The 17,000-nt window shown below is 37.0% G+C and overlaps 3 protein-coding genes across 3 annotated transcripts; 1 reads left to right on the forward strand and 2 right to left on the reverse strand.

The window, feature by feature from the left end:
• Nucleotides 1-6,888: 6,888 nt before the first annotated feature.
• Nucleotides 6,889-8,485, reverse strand: LOC118438883. The gene is made up of 3 exons (XM_035859707.1): nucleotides 8,260-8,485; nucleotides 8,038-8,187; nucleotides 6,889-7,838 (listed from the first exon to the last, which is right to left on the reverse strand). The coding sequence occupies exons 1-3, from the start codon at nucleotides 8,317-8,319 to the stop codon at nucleotides 7,398-7,400; spliced, it is 651 nt and encodes a 216-aa protein (XP_035715600.1). The 5' UTR covers nucleotides 8,320-8,485; the 3' UTR covers nucleotides 6,889-7,397.
• Nucleotides 8,486-13,482: 4,997 nt separating this feature from the next.
• Nucleotides 13,483-15,021, forward strand: LOC110841785. Its single transcript, XM_022087482.2, has 5 exons — nucleotides 13,483-13,611; nucleotides 13,700-13,772; nucleotides 14,011-14,093; nucleotides 14,179-14,291; nucleotides 14,588-15,021. The coding sequence occupies exons 1-5, from the start codon at nucleotides 13,588-13,590 to the stop codon at nucleotides 14,784-14,786; spliced, it is 492 nt and encodes a 163-aa protein (XP_021943174.1). The 5' UTR covers nucleotides 13,483-13,587; the 3' UTR covers nucleotides 14,787-15,021.
• Nucleotides 15,022-15,133: 112 nt separating this feature from the next.
• On the reverse strand, nucleotides 15,134-16,598 carry LOC110854159 (phospholipase A1 VesT1.02). The gene is made up of 3 exons (XM_035846868.1): nucleotides 16,264-16,598; nucleotides 15,425-16,192; nucleotides 15,134-15,350 (listed from the first exon to the last, which is right to left on the reverse strand). The coding sequence occupies exons 1-3, from the start codon at nucleotides 16,494-16,496 to the stop codon at nucleotides 15,287-15,289; spliced, it is 1,065 nt and encodes a 354-aa protein (XP_035702761.1). The 5' UTR covers nucleotides 16,497-16,598; the 3' UTR covers nucleotides 15,134-15,286.
• Nucleotides 16,599-17,000: the final 402 nt, after the last annotated feature.

Consider the following 17,000-nt stretch of genomic DNA (forward strand, 5'->3'; position numbering starts at 1 on the left):
TTACACAATTTCACTACAGATTTAATTTACGCACATAGCAGTACATTTTAGACATATGTACCAGATTTATGGATATACATATAAATATAAGTTGTACTTTGATCTGAAAATTTCCAGGTAGGTATTAGTTCCGTCTGAAGAACCCACTTCATACAGAAATTACCAATGACATCGTGTTATCCGCAATCAAGCCAAGCATCATAATCCGTGTACCTCTATGAATAAAGAAATATGAACCTGCCCAAATCTTCAGGTGTCTGCAACTCCGCAGCTGCCTTTTCCTGTAACTAGAACACCCTTGCAATTTGAAAACCATTAAAAAGTCTGCAGATTTCTTAATCATATCCGCCATTATGGGAAATGTCAACTGAATAAATCCAAAAATTGCGGCGATTGACGTTACCCCGAGAATTACAAGTGCGTATGGTACACTTCCAGCCAAATTGATTACCACGTATCCCATTATGACCGCAACTACCCCAATTATTAAAGTGATGACGGGAAAGAGGTGCCAGATAATTCGATTGTAGACTGAATTTATGATCTGAAGTTGACGATAAGTCCTCATGCTGGTAACATATTTGCCAATATTTATAAAATTTGACCCCTTAAGGTTTACTGGAGTTATCCTGTCCAACGTATCGAGGAAAAATAGGATTATATTCACACCGATAATTGCATAACCAAAGACCATTACGCAAGTATGAATTAAAGTAGATGAAATGACGATAAGCCTGAAAAACAATTTCAATCCGAAAGGAATAAACGTAACGTGACGGAACCAAAGGTAACTCGGATCCAATTTTGGGCGAAGAATTAGTACAACACACGCACATAACGGTGTCGTGACGATAGATCCGATTAGTCCGTGGAGGAAAACACCGATCAGATTCGACGATTCGTTAGAAGTCCCTGAAAACAATTTAAAAATACAAAGTTCACATTTTTCAATTGAGATGACGGAATAGTAGTGTTGGTAGATCAGACAATATTATAACAATCAGACAATATAGACGGTTTACTATAACGAGTTCGATCCGATTTTCGGATCGGATCCATGATAAACGGATGGATAATCCGGTCTGATCAGACTATACCGGATGCCGGATATACAAACACTACGGGACAGTGAGCATCAGGATTCATGGAGCTAATTTATCACAAATTCCACTGCTTGTGCTTAGACAGCAGTACAAATATGTACTTCAATTACCTCTAATTCTCCACAGATTTCCAATCACGAAGCAAAGTTCATCTGGTTTAAAGTGATATATGCAGCAAACTGTTGTCGAAAGCGTATAAGCAGCACATTCTAGCAAGAGGACGAGACTCATCTTCACAGATAAGTCGGGATCTTTCTTGTGTGAAAGCAATTGATGGAGAAGGATGAAGTAGAAATTCGTTACCACAACGACAGTGAAGAAGGAGAGAAAGTACCACGGGATCAGCTTCGATTTTGCGGTTGGTTTTGGTTCCCATGACGCCCTGTTAAAGGTCAGTTGCTGGGGGTACAGCCGGTCACTGACCCGAGCGAAATGTTTCAATGCCTCGATCGGGGTGAGGCTATGTGAAAATGGCGTTGGTGATGGTCGTTTCGGCAAATTCAGCATGTTGCATACTATTTATGACAAATTGTGTGATTAATTGTATTTTTTGCCAACCGTGATGTTTCAGTTAATGTTTATTCTTCTAAAAACCGAGATTTACGTGGTCTTTCTTAGTACCGTGGTCTCTGCCTTTGCTGGGTTTCATGATGACTTGCATTATTCGAATGGTATCATGGCTTAAAAGGTTGTGAGGTTGAAGGGTATAAAAAGTATGCGAAATGTATTTCGCGTAATACAATTTTAGTTAATTTCCGATATGTAAGCTAATGCGGTCCTTGACATTAAACGTGACAAAGGACATTTCTATGTTATTAAGTTAAGAGTTGAAAGTCCTTGCAATTTATGAATATATATGTATACATATTTATATGTGTATTTGAGTTATGCATTTGCCACAACAATTTAAACTGGCAATTGCCCAGAATATTTATTCGCTTAAGTAAATGCTACATTATAATATGTTTAGTAATAACCTCTGACTTCTCCTCTGAATTACGCTGCTTGCATATATGTACTGATGTTTGAAATATTAGGTAGTGCGCATTAACCTTAATAGCAAAATACAAAATTTGACTTAATCTGATTATCCTGTCGCAAGGCCTTGAGAGTTGTGTAGAAGACATTGGCTGTCATTTTAAATTACGAGTCTGGATTTTGGGCTACATTATTGCAATGAGTGAAAGTTTGTGTTTCCGTTTAATTGGTATCAAATTTTGTCATTTTATTTAACTTACCATTACAAATTTGTATGTATGTATATCATAAGCGGGAAGGAAATTAGCATCTTAAATAATACATAATTTTGAACAGGACTATAATTATCGCTATTACTAAACAACTAAAATAATTACCTTCATAAAAATCCCAAGCTTATTACTAGCCAATTTTTTAAGGTACTTATAATAATGTATGTACATATGTAGGAAATATTTATATGATCTTAAAAGTTACAAGCGTAAAGCGATGACAGCCTTATTAATTAGATAAGTGTAAATGCTATTATCAATGCATACACTTTATACCGAAATTATCAATGACATTGTGTAATACGCAATCAAGCCAAGTAAAGTAATGCGTGTACCTTTGTGTATAAAGGAGTATGGACCCGCCCAGATCTTAAGGCGTCTGCAACTACCCAGCTGCCTTTTTCTGTACTTTGAATATCCCTGCAATTCTAAATTTCTTATAAAATCATCAGACTTCCTCATCACATCAGCCATGAAGAGAAATGCAATCTGAATAAACCCAAAAATCATTAAGGTCAGCATTATCTCAAGAAATACAAGAATGTATGGGATACTCCCCGTCATTTTGATGATCATGTATCCCATTATAACAGCAGCAGCCGTTAAGAAAAAGGTACACAAGGGCAATATGTAACAAATAACTTGATTCAGGACCTGATTAATTATCTGAAGTTGACGATAAGTCCTCACGTTGATAACGTATCTGCCAATATTTAGAAAATTAGACTGCCCAGTGCCGATCGCAGTTATCTTTTCCAATGTCCTCAGGATCAATAAGAATACATTAACTCCTTTAATTGCAAGCCCAAACATAACAACGCTGGTATGTAGTAATGAAGACGAATTGATCACCAGCCTGCAAAATAATTTTAATCTAGAAGAAATAATGGTAACGTTGCGAAACCAGAGGTAGCTAGGGTCCAGTTTTGGACGTAGAATTATAACAATAATACAACTTAGCGGTGTCCCAATAATATTGCTTAGAAATCCGTGGAGAAATACGCCAGTCAGATTCACCGATTGTTTCGAATTGCCTAAAAATAAAATGATTTCGGGAATTATTCTCTTTCCTCATTTATTTACGTATTGCATATGTATCCATTTATACAATAGTATAAATTTCAAAGTGTTATTATTATTAGAAAGTCCAATCGGGTTTTCGAAATTTAAAATTGCCGTGGTGATATCCGAGGCTAGTATTTAGTTCGCAGAATATTTTTCACAAATTTTTCAATGGGAAAAGCCCATGAGTCTCTATTGGTTACCGAAGTTTGGCTTTTTGAAGTTTTGAAATTTCTTATGTGGTAAATTTTAAACGCAAAATTTCTATAACTAATGGAAATTTACGAATTTTACCCATTGGAAAATTCGAGGCATTTGAATCAAATTTTTTGAACTTTTTCATTTGCTAGTGTCTTCACTTCGTTGCTTCGCAAAATTCGAAATTTCGAAAAAGTCTTGACTGTAAGGGCTCAGTTTTGTGGAATGTATAAGAACTTAATTAAATTATTATTACTTTGGCATTTACCCTTAATTCTCAACAAATTTCCAATCACGAAGCAAAGCTCCTCCACTTGAGAGTGATAAGTGCAACTAACTGTGGTTGAAAGAGTGTAAGCAGCACACGACATAATGAGGATGAGATTCATGGCTGCAGAAATGTCGGGGTCTTTCTCGTGTGAGAGTAATTGTTTAAACAGAATGAAGTAGAAGTTCGTTCCCATCATGGCGCAAATTAATGAGAAACAGTACCACGGGATCAGTTTTGATCTTGGCGTGGGTTTGGGTTCCCATGAAGCCCTGTTAAAAGTTAACTGCTGGGGGTACAGCAGGTCACTGAATTTAACGAAATGTTTCAATGCGTCGAATGGAGTGAGAGTGTGTAACACAGCAATTATTGGTGGTCGTTTTGGCAAAGTTGACATGCTGGATGGACCCTGTTTTGGAAAACTACTGCATATCAAATTAGCAGAGTACAGGTGTGTTAGCACGGAATTTTTAGCAAATGGGGGAAGGAGACTTGTGAAGGGTGGCATGATGATTGGGAATATTTGACAGTAAGTCTTCCTTTACCTGAATGGCGTTATGGCTATGGTAAAATGCTTGAAAATCGATTTATTCAACTTTTACAGGTTATGATTGATAAGTGTCTGATTTCCAGTGCTACATATGTATGTAGACTGTTCCAAACCTTGACACAAAAAATACCCATAATCATATGTCAATTTTACAATGCATAATTTGCATCTTTACTTATATCGCAATTTAAATTGATAGTTGACGAGAATATTTAAGTCTTTGGACTCGGAACAAATAATCTGATAAGCACCACTTTTGACAATTTAACCCTCAATTTTCTGTGTAAACCATCATTAAATCGTTTTTAACTCCAGACAAAATACTGGTCAAAGTGCATTTAACTAATTTAAAACAAAAACTCCTGCGTTTAAAACTAAATATTTTTTGTTAAGGCCTATCTGGTTGGTTCCTAGATGAGATTTATGATTAGCACGCGTGATTGTTGCAAGGTCGCGAGAATTATATGGCAAGAGGTTTACAAAAGCTAGAATATTTAATGGTTGACTCATATTTAAACGTCGGTGATATTTATACGTAAATGAATTTGAACCTCATCGATCTTATGTATTCACAAACTGTTATTAGGTTTTATATGTAATCTGGTAGAGTCACAGGGGCAAGACTGATTTTTCTACCACTTGGAAAAGCCCCACAAATCTATGGGCATAATAATATAAAGTATGCACCAAATACTCTTTACAGAAACAAAAGAACAAACGGCCAGAAACAAATTGCTGAAAATTTCGTTTCCTGATGTTCATTCATGTTCTGCCCACATGTACATACACATTGGTTGTATTAGATTTAAGAGAAATGGAAAGTACTTACACCACAATTAAAGAAGAAATGTCCTCATGATAGCAAAATTCGACTGTAAAGCATGCATTGTTTTGTGGATGTATCGACATACATATGTATGCAGATTTTGAGTCTATGCTAAAGACAACCGCATTTATACGTACACATATATGTACTTATGGGTGACATATGTACTTACATATATACGTATTTTATATTTACATAAAAGAAACCCAAAAAAGGAAAGCTTAGATGAGGCTAAGAAGTGCGATAAAAAGTATTTAATAAATTTCTTCTCCAGTCAAGGATATAGAATTTTAATATTTCCAGCATCAGCGCCCCATTTGACTACCATGCACATACAAATATGCATCAAATCTCAAATATGATGCAGAGATAATTTTTAAAATCATGTGTTAATTGTTCTTGTCACTAAAAATTATGAATGCTTGCAAATATACAGAAAGTAGACACATGATATACAGGTCTGACCTAATAGACTCGACTCTTTTCCTTAGTAATATGTATACATAAACATGTTTCTTATGCAATTTAGTCAGTTTAAAATGAAATGGGGCGCTGATGCTGGAAATATTAAAATTCTATATCCTTGACTGGAGAAGAAATTTATTAAATACTTTTTATCGCACTTCTTAACCTCATCTAAGCTTTCCTTTTGTGGGTTTCTTTTATTTATTAGTTTTTATTTGTATTGAAAAGTAAGGTCAAAGGCCCCATGAACTCCCAAAAATGTCCCAAAAATCCGACTGGGTACATTTCCGATAACTTTTTCCCAAACAACGATGAAATTCAGAGACTTCATCATTCATCATTTTTCAAGAGACTCAAGCGTAGCCTAGATACTAAATTTCAAGCAATCGTGTTCTGAATTGAAAAGTTGCTGGGCCGACCTTAGCAACTCACCTTTGGGCGGTGGTGGGAGCGGTCACATTTCACCACCATCAAAACTTTCTCAGTTTTAAACCGTTTGGAAAATTTTAATTTTGTATTTTTATAGAAAAAATGTATCAGCTTTTTATCCGTGTACTTTTTTCATACATGCCTTAAATTTTTTCAAATCTCCAAAAAACACACTATTGGTTGGGTTTCTATTGAATATCTCATAAACCGTTGGATGCTTCAGGCGGCCAAATCAGGGCTCTACTTGATGTAGCCATAATTAACTCTGGGCAAAATTTCATTAAAATCGGTTGGAAATCGACGGAGATCTGAAAAAATTAACCTTTTCAGACCTGTAGTGAATGCTTACTTAGATGATTTTTTTCGATATAATAACTATGGCCTCATCTAAGAATAAAATAGTGAGCACTCAAGATGATACATACATACATGTGTATGTACATGTTTCTGCAAATGACACTTTTTCACTTTAACCATAATAATACAAACAATGTGTCGTATTCTTCATTTGTATTGTCCTACAATGTCAAATCCAATTGAAAGTTTACCTAGAAAATAAAAGTGGAACTTAATTAGTGCAAATATACAAAGTATAGCGACAAATAGTCGGCATACAATTGCAATACGGCCTACATATTATATGTACATATGTATGTGTTGTTAAGTTATAATATTCCAACTGTGAAAAATTAGGAACGATGCCAATTATTACTTACTTATTACTATTTTTATTCCATTTTCTCTTAAATTACACACCATACACGGTAGGGCTACTGGTACGTAATATTTAAATAAATCTAAAATACGATTAAATACAGATTGAGCAATACATACAAGTAATAAATATAGTAAGTTAAATTCGTTTTAGATTAACTTCATGCATTTGTGTAAGTAATTAGCAATACAGTAATCTGACAGTAATCTGTCTGACAATGAATTAACTGACTGACTCAATTCTTCCCCATTTTCTCATTGTACACTTTTTTTCTCCCCGAAATACTCACTTTTCACTTTTAATCACCTCATTCACACTTCTCGATGGTGAGTAGGCACTTTTCCATACAAAAGGGAACAATTAAGGCATCTCAAATGGGATCGGTTTCTTCCCAAATAACTTTTGTTGTGTAAAAGTTGACAGAAAAACTGCACCATATTTTTCTCACAAATTTCACTTCCTCGCATGTAGAATGTAGCTCCCAATGAATGGTGGATGACCCAATTGCAGAAAATAAGCACAGTCTCATTCTCACCCCGACCTGTCCCACCCTAAACTCATCATGTCCTCCTCCCCCTTAAAATACCAGTAGCAAGCGGCCGCAATCAGTTTCAGCAACGTTAACCCCACCAATTTGAGGAAGAGCGGGATCAAAAACGCGAACAAGGACAGCGCCGTGAGACCCTTTTTCACCTTGAATATTTTAATTGCTGGGAGGATGTTGGGGATGAGAGCGATCCCGGGAGCGGGTGTTGTTGTCGGACATGCGGGTGGAGGGCAGTAGCACGTGCAAATGGCGAGAAACATGTCAGGATTTTGAGCCACAGGGCCAGGACTGGAGCAAATTTCGCCAATTCCGCCCGCGCAAACTAACGGGCAGGAGTCGACACAGGCTTGCCGGGCTTCGGGAACGTCGGGTGGATTTTGTGCGGGAGGAGGGCATAATCCCGCTGTGAAGAGAGGGTTGGGTGCCTAAAGAAGAAGAGAATTATTTCAGGTTGGCATATTTTGTACACATAATTAAATTTAAATTTCTCGGAGGTGTACAAATGTTAAATGTTTAGAAATATTATATAAATTCACAATTTTGCTAATATGTTGCATCTTTTGATCGACCTTTATTACGCTAATTTTTTCCGAATTTTCTGAAAAATCGCAATTTTAAACTCACCGCCACCCCGCACGCATAGCTACACTGACAAAGACCATCCCCAGTGCAGGTCGCCGTAGAAGTTGCACCACATGCAGCCGCACAATATGCGTTCCCGTCCACGCCAGGAAGGGCTCCGCAGCTCCTGATAAATGGATCTTGAGAGTCAACCTAGTAAAAAACGACTTAAATTTAACTTTATCCAGCAAGGAATATATTTATTTACGTATCCAAAAACCTTACAAAGTTCGCCAGAAAATTTTGAACCATATAAAATATCACGACTAATTTCCACCCCGTCATCTTCCCTCCTGCATTTTCAGCACACGAGAAATTAAACCGTCTTGGTCACACCAAGATTAATGTAAGACTGATAAGTTTTGTGGTGTAAAAAAATATACAAACCGCCGATCAAGTATTTTCATGAAAAGGCTCCGTCCATTCTTCTTAAATGCACAAATGAAAAGATAGAATTAAATGAAATCAAGGTGAATCTTCTCGTTCCTTTTGCAGATCACGCTTCGCTACTCGCATTAAGGAAACGAGAGGAATCTTCTAGACATCAAGTGATTTCATGGCGAAGAATCGGTAGTCAAATGTGTGTACGAATTTTTGCACATGGGGAAATTGACAGCGAGTGAGCATAGTGCTGAAGAATAGTGATGAAGATGCATTCTTGACACTGTTACGAGGTGTGAGGTTAGTACTGTGCCCAATTTTGCCAATGCAACGTGCAAATACAAAAGCCTGCTTAATTCCGCTTTTGATGGCTTTGTTTGTGCCCGTGATTCGAGAGCAATTGAAGAAAATGATGAGTAATGTTGGTGCTAAGTGAGGTATAAATGGATGGGAAGAAATAAATGTGATTTCTTTGTAAATATTGATTTGATGTGTAGGGAAGGATTAAATTGGACCAAATTTGAGAGACAAACCGTCCTTAATTATAGTGAATTTCTTGGGAAGGACGAGATTAAGTTGAATGTGGAGAATGGGGAATACCTGATCAATTTAAGTCGTTTGCGTAGGTTTTTTTTATTATTTTATGGGAGGATGAACTTAAACCGAACCTATTATTCTTGCATACTAGAACTAATTTTAAGTATACATAAGGATGTAAGTAAATAAATATGTATGTAAATATTGCTCATTTTTGTCAAATTTGTCAAATACTTTCGTTTGTGTGGACCACCATGAAATTTTTCTTACCAGTAATTATGCAAGCAATATCGGTCCTCGGAGGATTCTGAACCAAGGCCTTACGCGAATAAGAAAGTTGAAATACCAAAAAAATATCATATGTACAATTTAAATTATTGTGATCTGAAATCCTATCAAAGAGAGTGTCAAATGGTTCGGTCCTGCTGTATTATATTCGGAAATATTTCCACATGTACATTTTTCATCTCAATTAAAGTAATCAAGAACAATAATTGATGAGATAAAAAATTGGACCACAAATAAGCAATTAATGATTTTTTAACACGTTTGTATAATGAGAACTGTCATCTTTGTCCGTAATGAATATTTTGAGTAATCCATTTGAGTCTACGAACTACAGAATTGACACTGCTTAAAAATTATGTCATCTATAGCTGATCAATTCAATGCAAGGTAATTTGTTTGTATAACGTATGTAATAATCGTATTATACTATATATACATACTTGAGTTCATGTATTAGGACACTGAACATTCGATATACCAAGTTGACACACAAATGACAAATGGACACACAAGTGGAATAAAAAAACTTGTTGAAAAACTTATGTATGTTGCATAGTATGGTGGTTTATGAAGTGGGACTGGAAATGCAATTAAAACCCACGATGTCAAATGCAATTTTCAATGTTTACACATAATACAGGACACTAGTCACGTAGCTCGGAGGTCATCCATCTGTATCGTGTCAAATTTATTTTTCAATAATGCGAGACACATTTTACTCATAATTAATTTGCAATTATAATTGTAAGCCCAGAAACTGTCGTTTGCTTAAAGCATATAGTATGCATTAATTACTTCATGTGTGATAAAGGATTGAGCATATTCAGTTTGCTTATCTACAGCATCATTTTGGTGATGTGTTGTAAGGATTGTTATGTCAGTATGAGATTGGTCCTTGTTTAAAAGTATAAACGAAATACGCGTATTTTAATTACTCTTCTTGCCAGGACAAATGTCAGAGAAAAGTGATTCAAACAATTTTAATAACAATTCACAGAATGGAATAGATAACAGCGCTTCGTGGAACACTGGCCTAATCATTTATCAAATTCTGCCGAGTTACATAAATATTTAGCTCAACATACCCATGATCAACTTTAGTTTCAGTTTCACGATCTGTTGAAGAACTAACAAGTCATAATGAGACCCATTTTAATTTCAATTTTTCTTCAAATAATATCTTCTTCCAACTTAATTTCCGGTGAAACACTAACATTTACCGAATGCGGGGCTAAACTCCCAATACAAAGTTCAGGGTCATCCGCCGTATACGATGGATTCGACACTATCTACCTAATAGCCGGCTTTGGCAATGGTTCCGATCTAACCGACGTGTTAAAGTATTCCATATATAACGACTCGATACAAGTGGTCAGCCAACTTCCCGAAGGACATTACACCGGTTGCGGATTTAGAGCTGCGGACGGTTCCCTCATCTATGCCGGAGGGTACATGAGCGATTCGGTTTTCGTCACTGCGAATGAAACCGGCCCCTGGAGTTTCCTCTCTACGTTACCCGGTGAATATGGGTATAGCGGATGCATCAAGCACGATCCCTGGTCGGCTACCATACTTGGCGGGTGGTCTACTTCGGGATCCATAATGGAGTTGGATTTACGAACAGGATCCACCCAACAAATCACGACCGATGGACTTGACAACAGCTGCGTCTTGACGAACGCCGTTTGGAATCCAGAGACCCAGAATGCAACCGTATTTTGCTCCGTGGCTTCCTACGTGGGCGGATCAGTGCTCAGTTATCACCGACCGTCGGGGGCAACGAGTCAAATCCTGCGGTATACGAAAAGTTTCCACAACTCAGCCGTCGGTTTCGATGGGGTAAATGCATACGTAATTGGCGGTTGGCATAGCGAAGGCCTCCCAGCATGGGGCAATGAGATACTGATGTTCCACACAACGACGCATGAAACAAGGGTCGTCGACGTGGCGGGCATTCCAAGTTGGAATGGAAGCATTTTCGACGCCAGCACTGTAACGTATGTGCCCTACTTGAATAGACTGTACTTATTTGGGGGACGGAGCGATCTTTTTAAGAATTTGGACACAATTTGGTACGTGGACTTGGATCCGGTGAATCCTATTGAGCAGCCGACGCACCCGGATCCTGAGATATTCAGTTGTCAAGACAAATCCCCGGGGCTCTACCCACATCCAACCGACTGCGCCATGTCAATCGCATGCAGGCCGGATGACGACATGTTTGTGGCCAGATGTGCTTCACCCTTCCTTTACGACCCAGTTTTTAAAAGTTGTAATTTGCCGGAGTTGGTTGATTGCGAGCTAACTTGTCAAGACAGGATTGATGGAGCGTATCCGCACCCACATGACTGTTCTCTGTACATAAATTGTGCAAATAATGAAATGAGTGTTATTAAATGTCCCCCTCCGACATTGTTTGACCCAATTTTGCAAGTTTGTAATTTCCCTGAATTTGTTGATTGTGCGATGTCACGTTGATTATGTAAATAATTTATATCCTTTGCTCTTGAGTCAAGAGTCTTGACTTATGGTTAAAATTGATTTATAGAAATAAAATTGTTGTCGAAAAGTTCAAAATTTTAAATTAACCTGGGCTCTGAAAGTCGTCAGAGCATCCACAGTAAATTCATGCATACTTGGAATGTAGGATTTGATAATTATTTCCTGCTATGATTTCATTCTGAATTATGTAGCCGTGTAGTCATACCAATCTACAGTAACTTCACCTTTTGTGGTAATTTATGTACATACATGTTTGTGTCTAACCGATATCGAGTCATTCGATCATATTTCGGGTACCCACCTCATTTCATGGGGTACCTGACATTAACCAGTTATTAAAAACATGGGTACAATAAATATTTACATTTTCACTTCACATATATTGTTATTCCAAGGTGGGGTAAAAAAATATTGGAATAATAAGTGTGCACCTTTATTAATTAGTATACGTATTTTAGTATATGGCGTCGTGCAAGGAAAAATATCTCAAGTGCACAAATTGATTATAAAATTTCCAAATATGTAACTCAGATCTTTATTCCTCCATTTAATTCAGAGATTTGCATTTATATATACTAAAATCAAACAAGGTATGTACTGTGCGGGTGGAGCTTAGCTCGTGAAAACCCAGTTTTGCGCCTCAGTTCTCCTGTTAAGTGAGGCGCAACACTGGGTTTTTCACGAGCTAAGCTCCACCCGCACAGTACATATCTTGTTCAATTTTAGTATCGTTAGAGATGTACATATTATGTATCAGAATGTACTACGCATATGCATGTATGCTATGTATTTATGTGTACCTACATATATGTATGGAAAAATTGTAGAAACAATGTGTGAACCCTGAGCCAAACCTTAGCTTTTCATTGTTCAAATTAATAACCGTTAACGTTATGGATTGGGCGTTATTTATTTCCATATTTGCATATTTAAAAATTAAGAAGATTACCCCTCCCTACATACATAAACCAGATAGTTGTCTGGTACATTGCTTACTCATGTATGTACATATGATTTATTAAGGGGTCAAACCTCTTTATGTATAGGGTCTGTCTGTCTATCTGTCTGTTATGTCGCGCGCTCACTTTGGAACGGATTAGATTTTTTGAGTTGTCTTTTTTTGACACCATGGGGTCATGTTTAGTTCATTGAGTGACCCCCTAGAGGAAACGATCAAGGGGCAAGTCAAGGTCATTTAAGTTCATAGACCTTGAAATTTTCAAGGTCTATGTTCTATTTCGGTCTGTTTCAAGGTCTCAAGTTGATATTCTAACGTTACTGGTCGTTTTTAACTACGATGACCCTGTGACCGTGTCGACGCGTTCAAATTTCAGAATTATCAGAGTGTCAGAATTTTAGTTCTTACTGTTTTACATGCTATTTAAGGCAGGGATTTCAGAAATGACAACGATGACCCGGTAATCTTGTCGACGAGGTCAAAACTGCCGAAGTTTTATTAATCTGTGTTAGATGTTAGACTTTTGACCTGGGGTAAACTTTTAAGTTTGTTACTTGCTTCACTCCTTCATACGGTTTATTGCATGTTGACATGGATGGTCATATCCATGCAAGAGGACCAAAGGTACCTGAAGATAAAAAAATTGTAAAATTCTTGATTTATATGTTCAATTACATATTACGTATAATCGATGGATTATTGTATGTATGCAACTCAGAAACCGGTTTAAGCCATGTCTAAATTATTATGTATGCAAGTTCAAATGACTGGGTCACGCAGTCGTTAATAAAAGAAGCGAGAATAGAGTATGAAGTTCTAATTTAACACAATCTACATTTTCGAACTGTGTGTCAAGCAATAATAAAGTACTAGCAAAGTCTGTTACCATGACAATTAAGAATGGGACATTGGTGACTTGATTATACATTATAGAACAAATTAAATCCCATTTTTTGTGAATAGTTTATTTATTTACATATATTTTTTTACAAATTTGAGGTCCTTATCCTGATCTTGGGTGTTGTGACAAGTTTGGCACTTCCAGTCAAAGTCATACCTCATCAAGTAAACGGTAACTGTAAATTCTGCATCATTGTTTTCACATAGTGTTTCGTTATAAATTGAATTGCATTTGTGTTTTCGCATGCATAATTAATTAATTTGCAGATATGCATACTGATATAAATATGCATAAATATGCACCAAAATTTAGTGATAATTGTATTTATGTAATTACGTAATCTTACGTGAAAACAGAGTCATCAATGCCGTGTAATACATAGACAATTTTGCTTCTTTTAAATTCACAGAAATTTTAGATACTGTCCCCTCCGTCGCAAAGTTGCCTCCAAAGACCACCCAAATCTCTGCCAGCACATCCTCAAATGACTTGGTGTGTAAAACTTTACATCAAGACGTACCATGAAGGTTGCCTAAATAAATAATATGGTTGGTTTATGAAAACTTTTTTCCATTAGAAACATACAATTAATCACCCTCGACTCGTAGAAGGACAGGCTCATCTTAAGTCTCAATCCAGGAGGAAATCGCGTCAGCAGAATAACATGCCATTTATAATTTATGGAGGATGGTAAGTTCGACAATATCTAAATCAGTCGTATTTCCATATGCCTCCGAATACAGGCTGCCTGGGACACAGGCACAAAAATAATTTCTTAAAAATGATGTTTAGGGGTAATTTTTGGACAGAATGGAAAACGGATCGGTAATTCTGTGGAGAAACCCAATCCCCACAGAATTACGGATCCGTTTTCCATTCTGTCCAAAAATGACCCCTAAACATCATTTTTTAGAAATTCCATCTCCCAGGCACGGTTAAAGAAAAATTATTTTAGATGGTTAATGTCAAGAACTTTATTTATTTAGCTCTCCATACGGCAGCTCAATGCTGGGGGGTTATCCTGGGGTTCAAAGGATGTGGCCTCCAACGTGGCCACAACAACGGGGCCTGCACAATCTATTTGGAATAGGTCGACCCCGAGGTAACCAACGCCTGGCAGAAACTGTGGGTGCAGTGCTACCTGCGCTTGAAGATTTGCTGGGAACTGTCATCCTCCATCGGTGAGGTACACGTGCATATCATTATTTATTAACTGGATAGAATTCAGATAAGCCGTCACATTGAAAAATAAAATAAGCAGTAGGAAAGTACAAATTGTACAATTCTACTTGAATAGGCATGATTGAAAACTTGTACATAGGTTATTTATTTCAACTAATTTATAGAGTCGTGTGAGAAATTATGGATTAAAATCTTTAAATTTAATGTTAGATGAAATAAATCATTTTACTTATATGTACATACATGTTTTTTTCTAACTAATTTCGTAATTCAGAGTCCGTAACACGCCGTGTTCACTAAATTAAAAACAACAAATTGGAAATTTTTGCACGCAAAACAGGACACTTTTACTTTAATGGCAAAACTTAAAAAAAACTTTGCATTTTAAAATGTTTGTATATGTACATGTGGGACAGGATATTAATCATGTTATGGATTTTCGGAGAATTTTGACTAACTTAATGTGTTCCATAATCTACTTGTATTATATTTGTCATCATTCTTCAAGGCCTGAACATTCCATCGTCCAACTCATCTGTGATCGAAATATAAAAATCCCCTTGTTCCCTGGGAAATAAAGAAATATTTAATATAGGGCTTTTAATTTATGAACTACATACATAAGAAAAATGTTAACTCACGTGACGTTCATATCCTCTCCAAACACGGCCATCCGCCCATCCGCCGTTACACCCGTCCTTCTCTCAAGGATTGATAATGCCCAAAATTTCGGACAGTATGCATGACTGCATTCAATATCTAAAAGTATGAGAGTTTCACACTGCGGCTGAATCTGAATTTCACGACTTATCGGCAACTCGTTAAGGTACCACTGGACAGTTCCGACCGAGTCAGACGTCCCCAACATGCCCATGTTACAGTGGTGAACGTCGACAAATTTGGCGTCATCGTTTCGCAATTGTCTCCCCTGAGAGATTCCAGCCTTCACGTAGAATAGCGGACCGGCCGGATCGAGGCCGGAAATTCGCCCAATTTTCCCTCCATGCTCAATAACATAACCACCGGCTGCGCCAGAAACGTGTGCACCGAGGGAATGCCCGATCACGTGGATTTGTGAGTAAGAACCAATTTTATGATTGGAGAGCAAACGCGTGATAAAAAGCCCGATCGTCTTTCCGACAGGGACAACGTGGTTTATGGATGACAAGTAATCGCCAATCCAATCTCCGGCGAGTTTACTCCAGTCGACGACGACGATATTGTACAGCTTGGCATGGCCGTGGTCCTTTTGTTTTTTGAGGTAAGCATTCTTCACGTTCTCGGGGAACCTGGAGGAAATGTTGGTGAGGAATCCGTGGATGAGGATTTTTACGGGAAGGGTTGGATTCCAACAGGGTAAAGGTGTGGAGAGCTGGTCGATTTGTAATAATTGGTAAACGTCTGGATTACTGGGGATGGATGATAAGAATTACTTCAACTAGTTATGTATAGTGATTAAATGGTGGACTTTGATACTTACTCTGGGTCTGAGAAAAGGCAAAAACGGACGTCCTCCGATAAATTTTGATTAAGTTGGGAGTATGAATTGATTTCGTAAATTTCATTTTGGAAAATGTTAGAAGAATTAGTGATTTGCGTAGTAGTGGGGACAGTTTTTGGGGGCAACGAGTTGAGAGCATCGCCACGTGCAAAATTCGACAAGAGGATAAAAATTGGCAAAATGCCGAGAAATAGTGGGCTATTTAGTCTCATAGTAAATAATGTAAATACAACTTTTAATGAATAATATGAACTTTTAACTGGAAATAAATATGTTTGCACATTCAATCGTTAGTTACATGTACACATACCTTTCGTACCGAAATCCATGCTTGGACAGTTTCATGAAAAGGGTTGAACAGCAAAAAAATTAAATGAATGAACGCATTCCTTAAAATTTAAGCCTTTTAACCTGAAAATGTCATAAAAGTGTAGATTTCATCCAAAAGAAAAGGTTTAACTTAAACCGTTTAAGTAACTAAATTTTAGAGTCGTTTTTCTCTTTTTTGAATGATCCATAAATAGTCCAGAGGCCAGAGTCATACATAAGCGCCCCATGTAAAATATGCACGCAACCAACCAACCAAAGGAGGACCTACATAACACCTTGATTTTTATTGACATCATTAATGCACCCCATACAAATGTGTCTAAATATATAACGATGGACCCCAAATTCATATCATAAAAAATATATACGAATAAGAATAATATAAT

The sequence above is a fragment of the Folsomia candida genome, unplaced genomic scaffold (genome assembly GCF_002217175.1).
Source record: "Folsomia candida strain VU population unplaced genomic scaffold, ASM221717v1 Fcan01_Sc001, whole genome shotgun sequence".
NCBI classification, from domain to species: domain Eukaryota; kingdom Metazoa; phylum Arthropoda; class Collembola; order Entomobryomorpha; family Isotomidae; genus Folsomia; species Folsomia candida.